Raw genomic sequence first — 19,763 nt, forward strand, 5'->3', positions numbered from 1 at the left:
TGAGTCCTTCTTAACTATGGTCTTAACTCTGGTGGTCTTTATCAGCAGTTTTTTGGGATACTGAGAAAATGCCACTTGTCTGTTCTGCAGTGTTGTATATAGAGTGTGGTAGAGACATTAAAGTGCCTGTATCCTGCTTTCAGAGCTCTTGTTACTAAGAGCTGATGGTGCCTATTGTTTTTTTTTTTCCTATGAAAATGAAATGCCTTTTTTTTAAATCCTAGCCTGTCAAATAATTGCCTGGGAGACGAGGGACTGTTGCAGCTCTTTCAGTGCCTCCCGAACATGAAAATGTTAAGTTCTCTCAAGTGAGTAGCTCCTGTTTCTCCTTATTCATGGACTGGGTTTTGTGGAAGTATTGGTTGTGGAAGCATGGTCCACATTTGGAAAGGGCTCTTTGGGATCAGCTACAGGAATATTTTGTGCTGGGATCCACGGTGCTGCCTGGTCTGTCCCCACCTCTAGTCCAGAACAGATTGACTCCACCTGAAGCTTGGTTGAGATCAGTGCCTGAGAGTCTCTCTGCTCAGCCCTCCGTGAAGGGGACAGGTGGTTTTGTGTGAGGTGTAGCACCTGGTTTCTAAAACAGCCTGAGGTCTTTTACAGGCCACTGAACTTTTCCTCTCCTGGTTCCTTATGGGGAGGGGTAGCAGTCCTTCCTCTCCCGAGGGGAACAGCTTTGGAAGAGAAATGCTGGGGAGCTGCAGATGGGGAGCTCCAGCTCCAGTGGTGGAGTCTGAATTCATCTGCAGTGGTGGCACAGGTTTACCTGAGTATTTCACCCACTGCAAATGCACTATACAGCACTGTGGCTTTAGGAGTACAGCACCATTCTGCTTTATTGAAAGAAATATTTATGGCTCCTGTTGGATTAATTGAACTGCCCTCAAGACTTCCAGTTCCTAACAGTCTCACTAGAACAGGTTTCCCTGAGGGACAGTGGATTCTCCACCTTTGGAGGTGTTAGAAACCCAGCTGTACAATATCCTGGGCAGCCTGCTCTAGTCTAACCCTCCTCTGAGCAGGAGAGCTTGACTAGATCAGCTCTAGAGGTCCATTCCAACCTCAGTTATTCTGTGATTCTCTGAACTCTAAAAGTGAGGGACGAATTTAAAAAAATACTGGAGTGAGTTGTGTTTGCAGAACTGTAGTTGGAAGCACAGGCAGAAGGTGGCAAAGAAGCAGTCTGAGAGAGCTGGACAAGGATCAATGTCACTGTATGATGTGGTATAAATTGCCAGTATTTTGCTTGCAGCAGCTGATTTCATCTCTTCTTTGTGTAGGTTTAATGACAACCAGATCTCTCTGAACTCTGTGTTTTTCTTAGCTCAGTCCTTATCTACGTTGGAACACATTAAAACAATGAGCCTCAGGTATGACCAGGAGTACTTTTCCTATTTTTTTTTCAATTCAAAACCTCAAGCTGTTGTTTTTTGAGGAGTGATACAGGAGCATGTGTCACCAAACTCCACGCTGATGGTGTTCTTTTCTGGTTGCAGCTTAGGACACATGCAGGTGGTTCATCTAACCTTTTGGGAAAGAGTCAGGTAAAATCATACCCACTCATCTAAGGCTTTCAAACCCCTCCTTATGAAATCTTAAATAGATGGTGCTGTGTGAGTCCCTGAGGCATGACAATTAAAAGGTCACTTGGCTCCACACTCCAGTCAGGGTGGGGGAAGCAGGATGAGCTGTTTCGTGGCTCATGGATTGACAGCAGCTTGAGGCCAGCAGTGTCCAACTGCTGATCCAGGCTGCAGTCATTTCCCTGCTAGGCAAGGACAGAGCAAATGCCACCCAGCAGAGTGGGTGCAGAACTCTCTGGAGTCTGGAGGAGGGATAATAAGGCTCTTTTTCTTCTGGGCATGAGTAAACCTAGTTCTGGCACACGGTGAGAAGAGGCAGATCAGAGTGTGAGGCCACTGCCACCACCTCACCCTGTTCCTGGGGAGTCAGCCCCACACAGCCAATAACATGAGCACAACTCATGGGCTAAACTTCTTTCCCCAGCAGTGCCAGCAGATGGAGAAGTGGTTTCCTGGCACATCCCAAGCACAAAGCGAAAGGACGATGTTTTTGGTATGGCTTCCTTTTGTCACTCAGGAGGGAGAGATGGCTGTAGGGATCTGTATCTTTAGTGCAGATATCTTTAGTGTATCTTTAGTGGGTGGAACAGACCCACCCCTCCAGCTGTGTCTCCTCAGAGAGGCAAATAAATAGTGCATCTTTGGCTTGGCTAGGTTTGAGGGCATTGTCTTGCTTTCCTGCAGAGGAAGCTTCTACCCATAAATAATGAGATACAGATCTGTCTGGCTGCTACATTCATCCCATGGAGACCTGCCAGTTTGTCACCCAAAGAGGTTTCTGTATTTCCTTCTTGGAGAAGGACATTGGAGACACCATTTCCAGCCCTTCTCTGGGATAGCTGAGACAGCGCTGAGCTGGGAAAGATGCTGTCCAGTCTCCTGGGACAATTTAAGTACCAGTGATGTGGCTCTAGGGAGGCAACACCCAAAGTGATATGGTATTTTGGTGGACTGGCTCTTTTGAATCAGCTCAGAGTAGATAAAATAATCTGGTTCTTGCAGATTTTTGACTTCTCAGTCCTATATTGTGGGCAGCAAAATATACGTGGTGAAAGAGAGAGGGTTGCTGTGGACCTTGTCCTAGGATGTGAGGCTCTGGGATATGAAGGGAGTGTTGCCACACCATGGTCATGGGAAATGTTCAGTGCTTTGTCTCCTTCCTTCAGTCTCAGGGACTGCAGATTGGGTCCAGAGGACGTGACCAGGCTGTGCCAGATACTGGTTCAATGTCCCCAGCTGACAGAAATCGAGTAAGTGTTGTGCACTTGGCAGCCTGTCTGTCTGTCTGTCTGTCTCCCCAGCCTGCAGATACAGAGTCGATGTTCAGGGTGGCAGTTGGTGTAAATCAGCTTCCCTCTCACCACAGCCTCCCAGGAATCCCCACAGAACTTGTCACAGGTGCTTAGATAAAGCCACACTTTCTACTGTCCTGTTTCAAAGAGAGCTTGGCTTCACCTGAGTCTACCATTTCAGTGTGTGAACACCCCAGAACACATATGTGTTCTCATAGTCTGCCTCAATCCTGTGTCCAGAAACAAGTGTTGCCATCTATTTCTCAAGACCTTGGCTTGCAGGACAGCCAGAGCAGGGGAACCTGGGCCACTAAGCCATGAACAGAACTCCTGAAGGGCTGGTCACTCCAGGAGGGAGCTGGGCACCAAGAAAATGAGAAAATTACTGGTCCCCTATTAGGTGCATAAAACATCAGTGGCATCATTTTATACATTTACAGTAATGGAAAGGTAAGATTATTGAAACTGCAATGTTAATTGGCTACAGGATATAGGGAAACACAGAGATTAGCCTGTAAGGACTAAATCTTGCCCAGCTTTCATGGCATTTCTGGATGTGTCCTTTCTCAGAATTTGCCTGTAACAACATGTGTGTGCATGTCTATATAAATGTTACAGAAATTCTTACAGATTGTCCCAGTTTCTCTTGCGTTTTGTTTCATTCCATGTTCTGCAGTCTCTCTGGAAATTCATTGAGTGACCAGAGCATTGAGACATTACTGAGCTTCCTGCCATCCCTCCCTCATCTGACACTGCTGAGGTAATGTTCGGGGTCCCTGCTTTGACTGCTGCCATGAAACATTGATTTGGAAAGTGTTAGTACACTGCATATCTTAGGAGCATTAATCAGTAATTTTAGATGAACAGACTAGGCAGAGAAAACGCAGAAATGCTTTCAAACCCATTCCTGTCTTGTTTCTAGAAGCAAAGCAGCAGAGAACCTTTTTTCTTTAATGACATTTAGCAGCAGGGAAAAAAAGGACAGGAGGAGAGGTATCTGCCCCAGGCACAGCATGCCACATAACCCTCACTTAGCAAGTCCCATGGAACATGACTTCCAGCATCCATAACAGGTGTAGGAACTGCTGGTTGACACATGGTGACAGCACACCACCCGTTTGTGTGGTCAGCATCTCACAGCTCTGCCCCTGAGTGGATCTGACATCCTGCCACACTTGACACCAAAAGTGTTTTCTGGCAGCATATTGGCCATTGAGGGTGGGAATTTAGGCCAGAGAAGTGCTATCAGGGGCTAGGGCACTCCACCATGTGGACAAAAAGCCCAGAAGGGGCTTGGCCATCTTTCACAAGATGTAGCATGGAGGAGCTGCAGCATCTTGAGAGACTGGATTTGCCCAGTCAGGAGGTTGCTTCCAGTCTGGGGTATCTCTATTCCAGTAACCCCAAAGAGGAGTTTTTCAGTGTAAGCCCTTCGTGTACTCCCTTTTTAGTCAAAGGGGACTAAAGGAGATTCTCCTTTACTTAAAGGGATGCTCGGTGCCAGTGCTCAAACCTTTAGATCCTTGCTCTCTGGTCCTGAATTAGATGGGATGGGTCCAACCTTTTGCATCTTGAAGTAAACAACGGGAAAATTGGGCCGTGTGTATTGGAGCTCTTCTTCTTCTGATTTCACTGTTTTCTCTTTATCCTCCTTTTCAGTATTAGGCAAAACACATTGTCCCCACGTTGTGCTGTTTTACTCCTCAACTCCATCAACCTCTGTGAGCGGATCAGAATGGTGGATGTCTGGTAAGGCACTCACACTGTTTGGAGTCCAGCAACTCAGCTTTAAAGTGACTACAAAGCTTGTCATCTTCAAAGAGCATTGCTGAAGGACTGTCTTTTGTGTCCGCTTCAGGTCGAGTGAAAAGGCCTTTTTGCATTTAGGAGCAAGCATGCAAAGCCAGAAGGCATCCTGCAGGTACTGGCATACAACACTTATTGTAATTCACTTGTGGTTGGGTTGGAAGCACTAGTGCAGGGAGGCAAGTTTCCTCTTGTATTGGGAGTTCATGAACTGGTAGCCAAGGAGTTTGGGCTTGTAATTGAAGCTTTGGGGCTCAAATCATGTGCCTAAGTGCAACCCCAAACCATTTGGATGCATGGGGACGGCAGAGGCCTGTGCCTTTCTCGAGTGGCCACTGGACTGCTCATGGTCATCACAAGCACCTGAACTCAGTGCTAGTCACTGCATTTCCCAAATGTGTGCCTCAAATTGTGGGTGATAATCTCCACATGAACACCTGTGTGACGTGTGTGTCTGACACGTGTCTGCAGCCTCTCTGGTGGGGATGGTTCCCGGGTGCCCCTGGAAAGACTGTAACGTGTCTTCAGTTCAGCACCAAGGAGATGGCAAAAAATGTGAATGTTGCACAGAGGCTGGTGCAGCTCTCAGTGCCCAGGCTGAGCCTGGTTGCTGGCCATGCTTTGACTCTCCTGCTGTCTCACACGCAGGCTGACAGACTGTGCCATCGGGGAAGGGCAGGTAGAGGAGCTCTGCAGTGTCCTGGAGCAGCATGGGTGGCTGGCAGAAGTGGAGTAAGTGGGGCTTGGGGTGTCACCATGACCTTGAACCAACCTTGGGTTGGCATGGTTCAGCATGGGTGTGTGTGCTCCTTCAGACTGTTCAGAAGTAAAATCAATTAGAAATAACACAGGTCCTTTATATATATATTTATATATTTTAAGAGGGCTTGAGCTGGTGGGACAACTTCCTTGGGATTTTCACTCTGTGGGGCTGTTTTGAGGCAGTTGTTGCTCTACCTGGGCTCTACTCTGAGCTTGTGTTCAGAGCTCTTCGTCTGAGCTTATGCATGAGGTTGTTTCATAAACCAGTGGTTTGTTTTAAGCAGACCATTATTGACCAGGGTGGGATCTAAGTCCAGGAAATTTGAGTTTTTCCTTCAAGGCTTCTCAGAGGAGCATTGCTGTTTAAAAGAAACATAGAATTATGGAATGATTTGTGTTGGAAGGGGCCTTTAAAGGCCATCTAGTCTAACACCCTGTCACGAGCAGGGACATCTTCAGCTAAATCAGGTTGCTCAGAACTCTGTCCAGCCAGGCCTTGAATATTTCCAGGGATGGGGCATCCCCCACCTCTCTGGGCAACCAGTTCCAAAGGCTGAGTTTTGTTTGGCCACATTGTTCTTCTGCTTTCAGTCTCTCCAGGAATCAGCTGGGAGATGAAGGCCTGAGGTGCCTTTTGGACCACTTGCATCAAGTGCCCATTTCCTGTTCCCTCAAGTAAGAAAACACACTGTGAATCTGAGGTGTCCTGAGCAGAAAAGTGTTCGTGTGACCCCCTCACAAAGCTGCTTGTCTTACTTCTTGCCCTCTCCTGCCTTGGGAGGAAAGGTCTGAGTGAGGCCAGGGTGACTCAAAACCTGCTGAAGTAAGTAAAGGTCTTTTTATTAGTGTCAGCAGGAGGAAACAGGGACCAGAGTGGGGTGGTGTGACAGAAGCTGATCCAGTCCACTGAGTTTTCAGTTCATCACTTTTCCGTGTATGTTGTCCTCTTTGAGTTACTCAAGACCCAGAGGTTCTCTGAGCTGAGCTGTGCCCTACACCAGCCTCTCCCCTTCCCTTTCTGGTGGGATAGCAGATGCTGCCTCTGTAGTGTAAGAGGCAAATAGTTGCTGTGTCCCCCAAGTCATCAGCAGTGTGTCTTGGAGGGGGTCAGTGCATCAAGCACAGCCAGAGGGGCTCAGCACCCCACAGACTGCTCTGCCTTCAGTGCCAGCTTGAATTTTGCCACTGTGGCCTGGGGACAGCCTCGACTCCTGGCACCTAAAAAATCTGTCCTTCTCTTCTCTGCAGTCTCAGCCATAACAGGATTTCTCAGGATGGAGTTCTGCATCTCGTAAATGCCTTCGTCACCTCTGGAAACACCACTGAAGTTCAAGTCAGGTGAGTGTTTCTCTTCACTAGTTTCTGATGCTTCCTTGCTTGTTTTCCTCTTAATTATTGAAAGTTTGTGATCTTCAGGTAATCATGACGAGTGGCAGGTTTTCAACTACCTTTGTGTACAGGTGCATGCAAAGCTTTTGTTTATGTCCATTTCTAATGGCAAAACATAACAGCAGAACTGTTTTTGCACAGGGCCACACCATTTCTGTGCACAGACACACAGCTGTACCAGTTATCATGTATGTATCTGTTAATGAACCTCTTCAGGGCAGGAGTCAGCATTTGCTTTCTAAAATTCACTTCAGTATGTTGAGATTTCAGAACCTATGGAAAGAAATTTCCAGTGTTCCTTACTTGGATTTGCATCTTTATCTCCTTTCCTCTCAGGCAAAAATAGCCCATGGGCTCTGGGCCTGTTGCACTGGCATAAAGTGCTTTTCTCACAGATTCCAGTCACAGGGCTGGCCCGTTCTGCACATCTGACCTTATCAGTGTTTATGGTCATGGCACCAGTTGGTCCTGAATCAGTTTTAACCAGGGCACTTCCATTCATTCCTGCAGTTAAATGTGGGTGCTGAGTCTTTGGGCTGGACTATTTTAAAGCTGATCAGTCTCCTGTTTTCCCTCTCCCCAGAGCTTGGCAGAGAGTGCAGGGACAGGAGGCAGACAAAAGCAGGACAGGTCAGGATTTATTCTCCAAACACCAGTGCTGCCTTATGCCAATTTAGCATTAGTGAGGCCTCATTGAAGCATTTCCCTGGGCTGGTTTATTGTAGGGAGGGGTAGGTAACTCTGTCACTGCTGTGCTGGGTTGTATTGTTAAATTCTGACCACTGGGACAAATAGTAATCATCCCTCCAAATCTTTCTTTTCTTCTCTGTGCAGTTTGTGCCCCAAAGCAACTTTAATCCTCAAGCTGACAAGCAGAAATGAACCAAGAAAGATTTTGAGGTAATGTTACAGATTTTTTGCAGTGATTTCTTTGGCAAAGGAGGTGTCCTTTTTCTAGGGACAGGGCAGATGACATCTCTTTTTGCCCCTACCTCCTGGAATGGTGATATTTTACACTGATAGCTAATGGATTTCCTTTGATGCACCTTCTGAGATGAGAAGAGCTTTCTCCTGCCACAGAGATTCCCACATCCCTTCCTCTCTCTGCTTTCCCTCTGACTGTTCCTCACCTGGGCACCTGTAGGTGTGCCTACAGTCCCTGTCACAGGACAGGGTGACACAAAAAGCTGCACCATTAGCATACAGGTATGCTCTACCAGAACATCTCATCAGGTGCTTTTGAAGTGTTGCCACAATCTTTTTTTGGAGGCCCTGAAAGGTGTTCAAGGTGTTGGTGCTATCCTTCTTTCTCTGTGGGGGAAGGGCTGTGATGCCTGAGATTTCTGGGTCAAAAAGCCCTAACTGTTTGTGGTGAACTAAGCCAATTCCCTTTTTTGTCTTTTCAGACTTGCAGAGTGCAACTTTCAGCCAGAGCACTTGGAAAAGTTGTTCTTGCTCCTGGAAAACTGCACTGATCTGATGGAATACACGTGAGTTAATGGCTGCTTGGACCCATTTGGTTGGGCTCATTTGTGAGCTCTCTTCCTTACAGTGAGCTTTGGTTCTAGGTCCTCAAATAACAATGTGACAGTCCAAGCTGCAGAAAGACTTTTGCATTCCCTGAGGAAAGATCTGGGCTCTCTGAAAATCAGGTACTGTGTCACTGTGCTGTTTTAGATACTGATCTGAGGCTGGTCTGGTCATCTAAGATCTCCTTTCATGAGAAACAAAAGTGAACTGTGTTTTTCCCAAAGACAGCTAGCACTGGCCTTAGAAATTACCATGGCTGACTCTCAGTTATTGGCATTTGGCTTTATATCCTTGATTTCTACTAAGCATCATGTAAAGCTCTGGCCATAATCTGTGCTGTGTCTCTGTAAACCACTACCTGCCTTACAAGGAAGGGTGATAATTCTGGTGAACAACATTCCCACTGTGTCCTTGCCGGAGTATCCCGCAGTTTACCTGGGTAAGGAATTCTCCACTTCTCCCAAAATGTGTTATGTTAGAGCTCAGGGGCCAGGCTCCCCCTCATTGCTGTCAGAGGTGCACAGGCAGGAGGGAAGCTGATGTCAGTGTTCTCCTCTGGGCTACTTCTGCCTGTTCCCAGTTTTCACCCTGTTTCCTGTGCAGACATTGCTCTGCTTAGCAGAGCAACCCTTCTATGTATGTGAGAGTGTGGAGCACTCAGCTGGCAGAGATGGATCTGTGCATGTAAATAAAGCAGAGCTTTATGTTCTGTACCTTGCTTCACAGCATTGAAGAGCCATGGGTGTGCAAAGAAAGAGTCATGGACCTTCTCAAGCTGGCTCTCCAGGCCCGTGGAAACATTACTGAGATCACGTAAGTAGCACCTCAAGTTCTGGGGTCTTTCAGGTATTTTCTTTTAGCCTCATACTTTTAAGGAAATGGGATTGAAGCCAGCACTTGATCTTGATCTTCTGTTCTTTATTCACTGTCTATACTGCATTTGTGAGCTACTGGCCAACTTGAAGCAAGTTTAACCCAAATGTCTGGCGGGTAGAGGTGCTTAGCATGTTCATGGTCACACACCTCAAAAGGTTAAATGGAAAGGGGGCCGTGTTCCTGGTTTCCTTTGAGAGAAAGGGTGCCAAGATTAGGCTGGCTTTGAAACTAGTTTAAACATTGCAAACCTCTTCAGGGATGGGTGGTTGGCATTCATGCATCAGCATAGTCCCGTCCCATCCAGTCCTGATTTTTTAATGGAAAATAGTATTGTTCCTCTCCCTCAAGAGCTCACAGGTTTATGATATTCTCTGATCTCTACCTTTCCAGGATATGTAAAGATAAAACCCTCTTCCAGTTAGACGTAAGGTTCCCACACTGCCTGGAGAAAGTGGAATCTGTCGTTAGCAGGTGAGAAAGCAACTATTTCTCATTATTTTCTGCTTGTTCTGAAGCTCAGCGTGGGCTGAAAAATGTCTTCAGAGCTTCTAAAGCTCTGGTCTCCGTGGGTTCAGTCTCAGAGTGCCTCTGTGCCACACATGTGGAAGAAACCCTGCTCATATACACGTGTCTTTTGGGCTGCTCTCCTTCAGGCCCATACTGGACCTGCATGAGGGAAAAAAATCCACCTTCCCTGCAGGACCGGGAGCACTCAGGAGGCAGGAGCACTTTGAAGACTCTTAAGACATGCTGGCTTCTGCAGGAGTGTGCAGAGAGCAGCATTAGTGTTTTTTTCCCTTTGTGCAGCTGAAGAAGGCGGCAGATGTCACCCTGGGCAGTGGGGACGGGCTGTGTTTCTCTACACTGGGCTGTGACATAAATGGGATGTGGCAGGAGAGCCCTGGGTGGGCTCTTGAGAGCCCTGATCTGTCCCTAAGCCTGGCCCTGAGGGGCACCAGGTGCTGCTGATCCTCATGGGCAGTCGTGTTGTGTGTTTGTCTCCTGCAGATTGAGTCAGTGCAAGCCAGAAATCAGGCAAACTTCCTTCTACCAAAGGGTTTGGGAAAAATGCGCTCAGCTTCAGGAACTGAGGTGAGTGGCCAGGCATTGCAAAGGGTTTTTTGGGAGGGGAGTAGCTTGTCCTAGTGAGTGCAGGAGAGCACACAGCAGGGCGTGGAGAGGCCAGTGCAAGGTCCCAGTCCCTGCCCTCTTGGTCCCCTACTTGGAGTGTTTGAATGGAAAACAGAAAAGACCCACAGACCTGGTGGCCTCCTGGTGTATCCCTTGAAGTCATCTAAATCCCCTTGGGCCCAGATAACCTACACTTTCTCACCATGGCTGGGAGCTCCCCTGGGACCTTGCCAAGCATCAGTGTGCCACTTCCTCACAATGTCCCTGCCCTGGTGTGCTTTAGCTGTGGGCTTGGCACAGACCTTTGGTCACCAGTGAATGGCACAGCCCAGACCTGTTGTTCTCTTCTTGCAGATGGTCTCATGTGGAACTCCATGAGGATGAAGCAGAAATACTAGTTAGGATTTTGCTACCTCTTCCAGAGCTGAAGAGGTTTGGGTATGTTCTCAGCTGTGGTCTTTTCCACACATTTATTATTTGCTCAGCCCTGCGCCTCACACCAATCCACTCTGAACCCTCCTTGTCTGGAATATGTTCTTGAGCTCTGGGCTCTGGGAGAGATGTCTAGGTTGCAAACTCAACAGTTAATGCTAAAGGTGGTTTTAAATACACCATGTGCATGTCTCGAGGCTTTTTCCTTTCCCCTTTTTTGAAGTGAAAGCAATTTGAGACTGAGACCTTGGCTTTGGTTAACACTGTAGTTAAGTTTATACCACCCTACTGTGTAAAAAAGCTTCTTCTGGTTTGAGCAGCCTTTTCACAGCCCTCTTCAACAGCTTGTAGGGCTTGTAAAGGGCATCTCTGCCCAGTGAAATTCTGGGGATTGTTTGGCCCAGGCAGTGCTCCAGGCAGAGACTGTACATGTACATCATGTGAGCATCTCTGAACTGCCTGGTCCTCTTAGTCCTGCAATGGGAGGTGTGAAAATCTCTCCAAACTTACTGGTCCCTGATGTCTATGTTGGATGGGGTTTGGGAGGGGGCAGCTTGCCTGTCAGTGGAGTAAACTCCTCTTTTTCAGCATGCTGAGACCCAATCTTCTTCTTTGATCCTTGCTGTTTTGCAGGCTGACCTCTAGCAGTATTATGACAACTGGAACTGATAATTTGATCATGGGCTTGCAGAATTGCCAGGCCATTGAAGAACTCAAGTGAGTGTGTTATTACCAGTCTGTCCAGAGTCTGATGGGTCTTTCTAGAAGCTTTAGTTAAACAGCAGCTTCTCTGTTCCTGTACTGTGGACAGATGTACTTTTCCTGATGAGTGGAGGACTTCTGATAGGGAAGAAGAAACAATTCCTTTTTCCTTACAATAAATAGTGAGACAGAGATCACTAGTCTGTGGCAGGGAATTCCAGCAGAGAAATCAGATGTTTTGGTAGCGTTTCTGCATGGATCTTGTCCCAGCTGGAAGGCAGTGTTTCCCATGCAGTAATCCCAGAGCCAGCAGTAATCCCAGAAATCCTGGAGGATGACCTGGAGGCCTTCACACAGAGGTTGGTCTTCCAGGCCCCTACATGTGGGGCATCCTTCTGAGATGAGGTGCCACTGCACTGTGTGTCACTGTCATGAGAACTTTGCCATCTTGTGGTCACAGTGGCACCTTGCTCCACAAGGGACTGGATTCTTGTTCTAGAGCTTTGGGATTCTCCTTGTATTTTATCAGGATCCAGACACATCCATTAGAATTGCATGAGAGAACAAAACAGAAGATTATTCCCAGGGACTGGAATACACTCCCACGTGTCTCCCACCCCTGTTCTGCCCTCCTCTGCACCAACTGCCCATGGGTAGTGAGTTGTCCCTGTGTTCTTTCATCCTTTAGCCTGGGCTGCATGAAGCTCAGCAGTGCTGCCATTCCTAAACTTGTGTTGGGACTTTGTGAGATGCCATCTCTGAAAAGGCTCATGTAAGTATGTGACTGCAGTTTGCCTCTAGCCCGGCTTGGGAGGCTGAGTAACAGGAGCTGAAGGTCCATTTTTTTCCTCTGGATGTTGTTTCCAGCTTGAACCACAACAGCATTGGGAATGATGGCTGCTCCAGACTCGCAGAAGCCTTGAGGAATATGCACTACATGGAGGAAATCAAGTAAGTTTCTCCTTTCTTGCAGAGAGGTGACCACTGGTGCCAACACATGGAGAGACCCAGATGTGCTTACACACAGTGTGGAAACAAAAGCAGGGAGGCTGCAAAATGCTTATGTATGAGGTACCTTGGACTAGAGGAAAGCAGAATTTGATGTTCAGAAGAGGAAAATTCGTTCTTATCCCACTCTGCTGCAGTCACATAACAAATGGATTAAACAGCCTCTGGATTTAAATCTTCCCTGGGATCCAGAATAGGGCTAGAGGCCCCCTTCTCTCCTGGGAGAGCCTCAGACCCAGCACTTGCCCCGTCTGAAAAGATCTCAATGCGTAGCCAACCCCAGGCTTCCTCTGCTTTTTCCCCTCTCTCTCTTACCAGATGCTGTCCATTCTCCACTCTAGCAGTTTGGAAAATAATAGCAACTTGTTGCTGGTCTTGTTATTCTGGTTGAAGTAATTTCCCACTCATCAACAGGATCCAGTAATTTTGACTGTTCTTTGCAAATCTTTTAATACCTCATTAACACCTATTAATCTCTCATGAGATAGTCAGGACAAACAGCTCTTTGATTCTGCTGCTAAGGTCCGAGGTGTCATCCAGCAGATGGGAGACATTAAATAAGATCTCCAACTTGGCCTGGTACTTTGTGCTTTCCTTTACAACACAGCCTCTCTTCTTTAAAGTTTAAGCCACAACGATATTGGAGATCCAGGCCTGATAAATCTAGCTGCTGTCCTGCTGGAAATGCAAAACCTGAAGAAAATCAAGTGAGTCCCTTTGTTTTGTTCCAGCTGTTTTAGTCATGGCCACGGTTGGTGGAGAAGCTTGGGTGGGAATCCCTGTGCTACCTTCTCCTAGACAATGTTCTACTATCTGGTTTAATTGTGTCCTGGAAAGTAAATCTCTGGGGAATTGTACAAGTCTCATATCCAGGCAGCACCTTTCCTTGCCCCATTGTGGGGGCCCCCTGTGTTGCCACACTGCTTTGAGTTACTGGTGGAAGTAGAGGTGATAATGAGAATTTGCCAAAGCCAGGACACAGTCTCTAGACAAGGATTTAAACTGTCCCTTCCCCAGGGGAACAGAAATTAGAGCACCCAGGCTCTTTGTCAGGCTCATCTCTGGGGTATGCCTTGTAACGTTTTGAAACTAAAATCCTGGAAATGACTTGAAACAAGAAAAGGAAATTCCCATTTCTGTCTGGGAGAGGGAAAACTGCTCCTTCCTCTCAGTACCTGCAGGGCCAGGAGTTACTCATCACTTGACAAAAGCACTACAAATGCCCAAACCATTTCCCAGTGACCTGTGTAGCCCTTTATTGCAGTGACCCCAAGTCTCCCATCACACCAGGCAAACAGTGAAATATCTGAAGCTGGTACATTCTGGTTCTCATTTAGTCACTGAGAATCTCATGCTTATTTTAGCCTTTCAGGGAACTGTCCTAGTCCTGCTGGAGGGGAAAAGCTGATGGAAGCCCTTGCCCATTGCAAGCACATTGAGGAGTTACTGTAAGTGTGTCATTTCCAGTGTCCCTTCAGGAAGCTGGGCCAAAATCAAGGCACAGAAACCAAATCTGATATGGCTCCAGTAAGGCCAGGATCAGTTTTGCCCCTGATTCTTATGAGAGCAGAGTAAAAACTCTCTGCTACACAGGAAAGGAATGTGTGGTTCTGGGTGTGGGAGCTCTGGGGGTTGGTTGTTCACTGGTTTCTCTCAGAGATTTCCAAGAACTGTACAGTCAACATTAGTGGGGAGGAGATGAATCTGTGGTTTTGTAGACAATGTCACAGGCACAGGGGCTGTGCAGTGCCTGTGTTGCCCAAGGAACCAGCATTAATCTGTGTGGCTGCAAAACTGGAGGGAAGAAGACAGATAGAGGCTTTACACAGCCAGATGTGTTGGCATTCCATTCCAGTCCAGTTTATAGAACATACGTGTCCTGCCCTATTAAATAAACAAAATTTAAAAATAGGCAAATCAGAAAAAGTTACATTTAAAACACTGGAACTGCCCATGTAGCCTTCAGATTACAGTATGTGGACTAAGGGCACATATGAAAAAGTGCTTGAAAAGGTTGAACTTTTCAGTTCAATTCCAGCTCAGCTCAGTCAGAGAGGGACATCAGTGTGCTCCTGAAAAGTGCAAGTCACTTTTACTTCCCTGTTTGACTTCTGCAGGATTACAAAACCTCATTGTTCCTTCCTCCCACCCTCAGTGCCCTTTGTATCATGGGCATTGACTCCTTTCAGCATAGTCCCATGCACATGTGGGTGAGGAATGGGGGGTCACACATCTGTGTGGGTGACACACAGGTGAGGAATGAGGCTCTTAACCTCACTACCAGTAACATTTCATTTCTGCTTCTTCCAGACTGTCAAGGAATGGTTTTGGAGACAGGACAGCAGTAGCACTTGCCCTCTCTCTGCCTCACATGACCAGACTGAAGATCCTGCAGTAAGTGTCAGCCTCTGCCCCAGGCAGGTTGGATATCCTGGATAATTTGGGATATCACTGAAAGAAGGAATGGGAAAAGGCATAGGCTGTGGTGGTGCACTGGTCTCTTGTTTAGACAGTAATTTAAGGGTGCCAGGATTGAGAAACCCTCCACTGTACTCTGTTGTCAGAGTCACATAAATTATTCTTGCTTAATCTCTTCCAGCATTAGCTTTAGAGATGAACCAGGTAGTGGATATACAGAAAAATAAGCCTTAAAATTGTTTTTGAGTATCTTGGTTTCTGACTGTCCTCTTGTTTTGGTGGAACCTAAGCCTTAGTGTTTGCAGTGACTGCCTGACTGTGCTTTGCTGGCCCCCACTGTTGCCTCCCTGTTTTCCAGACTTTTTCTTTAAGATTAATCCACAAGGATCCCAGGTTGTTACTGATACCGGGCATTGGTTCAAAAGATTAGCAGTTTTCTTCTTGGCAAGTTAAATGTGAGCTTTTGTTACAGCTTTGTTCCAAAATAATCCTCCAATGTTTATGTTTCCTTTGTTAGCTTGCAGCACAGTAACATCAGGCAGGCAGGAGGGCTGGAGCTGGCCAGGGCCCTGGTGGTGTGTGAGCTGCTGGAAGAGATAAGGTGGGTCATGGCAGGTGCACTTGGGATGGAGCCAAACGTATCCTGGAATCACAGAGTGGTTGGGGTTGGAAGGGACCTTGGGTGACCATCTAGTTCTACCCCCTGCCATGGGTAGGGGCACCTTCCACTAGCCCAGGTTGCTCCAAGCCCCATCCAACCTGGCCTTGGACACTCCAGGGTTGGGGCAGCCACAGCTTCTCTGGGCAACCTGTGCCAGGGCCTCACCACCCTCACAGGGAAGGATTTCTTCCTTGTATCTAATCTGATACTGCCCTCTGTCAGTTTGAAGCCATTTCCCATTGTCCTGTCACTCTGTGCCCTTGTCCAAAGCCCCTTTCCAGCTCCCCTGTAGCCCCTTTAGGTACTGAAAGGAGCTCTAAGGCTTCCCCAGAGCCTTCTCTTCTCCACACTGAGAATGGACTGGGATCACTCTGTGGGTGGGGAATCATTTCAGCTCACTGAGGCTGTCACACAGGCTCTTTCCATGCTCAGGTGCATCTGCAGAGGGCAATCACTCCACCTGTCCTACACTTTCCATAGGATGAGAGGAGACACTCTCTGAAGGTCACTGCACTGCATGATCACCCCTGCACACCTTAGATCACCCCAGATGTTAAACCCTGTCTGCCAGTGCTGTTTACTGGGTTTTGTACAGCCATGTGCCTTGGAGCTGCTGTGTGCAGTAACCTGGGGAGCAGTAGAATTTCTAAATATGGAACTGAAAGTGTAAAGGTGATGGGAATTAACTCTTCCTGCTGCATCCTTGATGCCAGCGTTCTTTGCTATGTGTTTGTTGTTCAATTACAAGTTGAATTGGGGTGTTGGTAACTGAGGTGTGAGAGATGTTAGTTTAGGGGAGGGACTGCCATGGATTGTGTGTGCTGGTAGGTGAGAGCAGCACAGCCTGGTGAAGGCTGGGAGGCAGTTACTGCTCCTCCTGAATTTTGAGAGCCATGTCTTCTTCCCACTCTCCCTTATCATTATTTCCTCTCAAGTCACACAAGTCTTTAACTCCAGTACAGCTTTTTATTTCCAGTTTCACACACAACACACGATGTGCTGCAGGTCTGTCCTTCTTAGCCACCGATCTGCAAGCAGTTCACTGCTGCATGGACTGAGGTTGTGAGTTACAGCAGGGCTGTCATTTCCATTTTACCAAGCAGTGATTTGCCCTAGAATTGCTGTGTACTGATCTGGCTCATCCCTGCTGTCTGCAGAGTCCTCGCTTAGTCTGAGTTGTAGTTATTGACTTGCCAGTTCACATATTTACATTTTCGCGGTGGGTTTTCTCTGACTGTACCCGCTTTTTCTGCTCCCATTCAAAGCTTTTCCATTACTCCTACAGTTTATCAGAAAATGACCTTGGAGAACAAAGTATCCATGCCCTGTCCAAGGGGCTACCATGCTTGGGACACCTCCGGAAGATCGAGTGAGTACCAGGGCACCGAGGGCTGCCGGGGCAGTGTGGCTGGTGTTGGCAGCACTGCCAGGGCAGGAGCACAGTGGATAGTGCTGGTGCCCTATTCCCCACAGGCTCTGACACCAGCACACTGTGCCCTCTGTCTTTTCTCTCAGCTTGAAATTCTGTGGAATCACTGATGATGCTTCAAAATCACTTTCTCAAGGCTTCCGACAGTGCCCTTCCATGGAGGAGATAATGTGAGTGTGGGGATGGATGGGGAGACCCTTCAACACACAGGTCACTCATGTGTTAATGTCAGCTCCTATTTCCAACTGCAGTGCAAAACTGACCCTGCTAAATACTTGTTGATACTTCCCACTGAGTTCTTTTCAGTGGTAAATTTACTAGTAATTTAGTAATTGATGAAATACACTGCTAAAAATTTTTGGCATAGCTAGCGACTTATTGGAAGCTGAATGTGAGGAGCTGAACAGAATATGGAGGAAAACACTCATGTTCAGACTCTGCCAAATTGCCCATCGAGCTCTCTATGGTCCAGTTCTTGCCTCTGTTTTTTTTACAGAGGTCCAGAGCAGAGCAGGCTGCTTATCAAGTAGCAAAGAAAGGATCTAAAGAACTTTCTCACTTGCTAATACATCAAAAAGTTAAAACCCTAATCCTTCAAGAGCCCTGCAAGCTATCCTTTGAAAAGAGCTCAGAATCAACAGGCAGCTGTAAGAGCAGGTCAGAGAGGCATTTTAGCTGCTGCAGTAGTTTAACACCACTGGCACAAGGAGGAGTGGCCCTGGGATAAATCTGTGTGCTCAGCAGTCATTTCTGTATCTCTCCCTGGGCCTGCAGGACTCTGAGATAACCACAGCCCACAGGCTCTGTGGTGACACTCCCTGGTGTCTTACCATACGTGCAAATATGTGGTCAAATGGAGAAAACTTCTCAAAATAAAGCTTCTAATCCAGGAGAATGTTTACCTGGCATGATAAGAGGGTGATTAGCTCTGGTAAACAGGCCAGTCTATGAGGGGGTCATATCACAGTAGTGGTACTAGTGGTAGGTAGCATCTGCTTGTGTTTATCCACTGACTCATGGCTGGGATTTCTTGTCTGCCTTAGACTGTCTTGGAATGCCCTTGGAGATGGAGGAGCCCGAGAGCTGGCCAGTGCTCTCCCAGAGATGGAAAAGCTGAAGGTGTTAGAGTGAGTACAGCCCTGAGAGCAACCCCTGAAGACTTGTTTTTCTGCCACTGAGCCTTCAATCATGGGACTTCCAAAGGGGGACATACATTAGGAATAACAGACAGACAGGCTGCTGCAGTTTAGCTTCCTGCTGAGCCTGCTCCATGCACCAAGGGCCAGCCTTGCCTGGGTGATACTCTTGAAGCAGCACTGATTTTGTTTAAGATGGTTGGGGAATGGGTATCTAAGCAGAAGCTAAGGTGTGAAGGTCTCCTCTTTGAGATATGAGAGACAAACTGGTATTTCTAGAACATGACTCGTGTCATCTAATGACCTCAGGTGAGCTGCTTCCTGCAAGCTCTTTTTCTTCTCTTTAGTGTTTGGGATGGTCTAGATGGGTACTGTGCTCAGAGAACCTTCCTTTGTGGCTCTTTGGAATACGTGGTGCACATCTTCCATCTCTCAGATATATGAAAATATCAATCTGTGGGTCATAGGGTCAGGAAATGAAATCAGTTTGCCTTGTGAAGGGAAACCACACACTGGGCTGTTTCACAGGTGCAAGCAGGAAGGTTGTGTATGAGGCAGGAGAAATGGTTACTGGCAATTTTGGCACCAGGTTCGCTGTGGGATCTGTTAGAGTGCTCCAAGGGCAAGAGGTCTGCTCGTAGGTCCTGGTGCTAGAAGGAGATTGCAGGGAGCAGTGCCCACACACTCCTTGAATAAGTAGGGCCGTGATGTTAAAGAGAGGCCGATGTGAGTTGTGTGGCATTGCTGTGCTTGTGCAAAAGCGTAGCTGTGGAGCTCTTCTGGGACAGGAAAAGGAGCCAGTGGTTATTCAGCTGCTTTCCACTACTGGCTTGGTTTGGATTTTAAAACTCTCTTTTGGTTTTTAAAACAGCCTGGAGAAAAATCGCATTGGAGGCTGTGGGGCCACAAAGCTGGCGGAGGAACTTGCCAAGTGCCCGGAAATTCAGTCCATAAGGTGAGCAGGTACCCAGAGTTCTGTGGTTGGTTTTTGGCTCAGCAGGGAAGTCAGGGCAGATGTGACCCATGCTCCTGGTGCCCTGGGTTATCTGGCATGGAATAGGATATTGCAGGGCACGCAGACACAGGCCAAGTAAGCTGAGGGTTTTCTAGGCCAGCTTCACTTCCTCAGAAAACCCTGTAAAAAAAAAGAGTCTGAAAAGCTTACTGGCTTTAAATGAGTCAAAAATAAGGACCCAGTTGTCTCCATCAGGAAGTTGTTGCATTCTTTCTTGTAAGTTTTCATTCTCCCATTGCTTCTGGTTTCACTTCTGAGATACATTTCTACCCTGTCCCACTCTGTCCTGGGATCCATATCTCCCAGATACTTGGGCACCTGATTTTTTGTGCTCTTTGTCATTGCATCTCCAAACCCTGGGTATCAAACTCCCCTAGAAACCTCTTGTAGGAGAGACCCACTCATCCTTCACTCACCTGAAAAGTCACTCTTATGAGAGGTCCTCTGGTAACATTCTGGTAAAACAGGTCCTGGACCCAAGTGCTTGCTTCTGCCTGAGCTGTCTCTGGCCTCAAACTGGCTCTGTCTGACCCAGAGCCCCTGGGAATGATTCTGGTCCTGGCTGGAGATTGAAGCCCTGTGTTCCTGCT

General features: G+C 47.4%; 1 protein-coding gene across 1 annotated transcript in view; it reads left to right on the forward strand.

The window, feature by feature from the left end:
• NLRC5 (NLR family CARD domain containing 5) overlaps window positions 1-19,763 on the forward strand; it is a 35,427-nt gene that overhangs the window by 13,964 nt on the left and 1,700 nt on the right. Inside the window, exons 19-47 of the mRNA XM_051801874.1 lie at window positions 225-308; window positions 1,284-1,373; window positions 1,500-1,547; window positions 2,011-2,079; window positions 2,753-2,836; window positions 3,555-3,638; window positions 4,538-4,627; window positions 4,737-4,799; window positions 5,333-5,416; window positions 6,038-6,121; window positions 6,695-6,784; window positions 7,670-7,735; window positions 8,242-8,325; window positions 8,404-8,487; window positions 9,092-9,178; window positions 9,632-9,712; window positions 10,250-10,333; window positions 10,727-10,810; window positions 11,438-11,521; window positions 12,195-12,278; window positions 12,374-12,457; window positions 13,138-13,221; window positions 13,879-13,962; window positions 14,825-14,908; window positions 15,450-15,533; window positions 16,879-16,962; window positions 17,109-17,192; window positions 18,066-18,149; window positions 19,030-19,113. Coding sequence (XP_051657834.1) covers window positions 225-308; window positions 1,284-1,373; window positions 1,500-1,547; window positions 2,011-2,079; window positions 2,753-2,836; window positions 3,555-3,638; window positions 4,538-4,627; window positions 4,737-4,799; window positions 5,333-5,416; window positions 6,038-6,121; window positions 6,695-6,784; window positions 7,670-7,735; window positions 8,242-8,325; window positions 8,404-8,487; window positions 9,092-9,178; window positions 9,632-9,712; window positions 10,250-10,333; window positions 10,727-10,810; window positions 11,438-11,521; window positions 12,195-12,278; window positions 12,374-12,457; window positions 13,138-13,221; window positions 13,879-13,962; window positions 14,825-14,908; window positions 15,450-15,533; window positions 16,879-16,962; window positions 17,109-17,192; window positions 18,066-18,149; window positions 19,030-19,113 — 2,364 coding nt within the window. The remainder of the gene's footprint in view (window positions 1-224; window positions 309-1,283; window positions 1,374-1,499; window positions 1,548-2,010; window positions 2,080-2,752; window positions 2,837-3,554; window positions 3,639-4,537; window positions 4,628-4,736; window positions 4,800-5,332; window positions 5,417-6,037; window positions 6,122-6,694; window positions 6,785-7,669; window positions 7,736-8,241; window positions 8,326-8,403; window positions 8,488-9,091; window positions 9,179-9,631; window positions 9,713-10,249; window positions 10,334-10,726; window positions 10,811-11,437; window positions 11,522-12,194; window positions 12,279-12,373; window positions 12,458-13,137; window positions 13,222-13,878; window positions 13,963-14,824; window positions 14,909-15,449; window positions 15,534-16,878; window positions 16,963-17,108; window positions 17,193-18,065; window positions 18,150-19,029; window positions 19,114-19,763) is intronic.

The sequence above is a fragment of the Manacus candei genome, unplaced genomic scaffold, assembly GCF_025592945.1.
Source record: "Manacus candei isolate 608988 ecotype Guabito, Panama unplaced genomic scaffold, ASM2559294v1 h1tg000053l, whole genome shotgun sequence".
Taxonomy (NCBI): Eukaryota; Metazoa; Chordata; class Aves; order Passeriformes; family Pipridae; genus Manacus; species Manacus candei.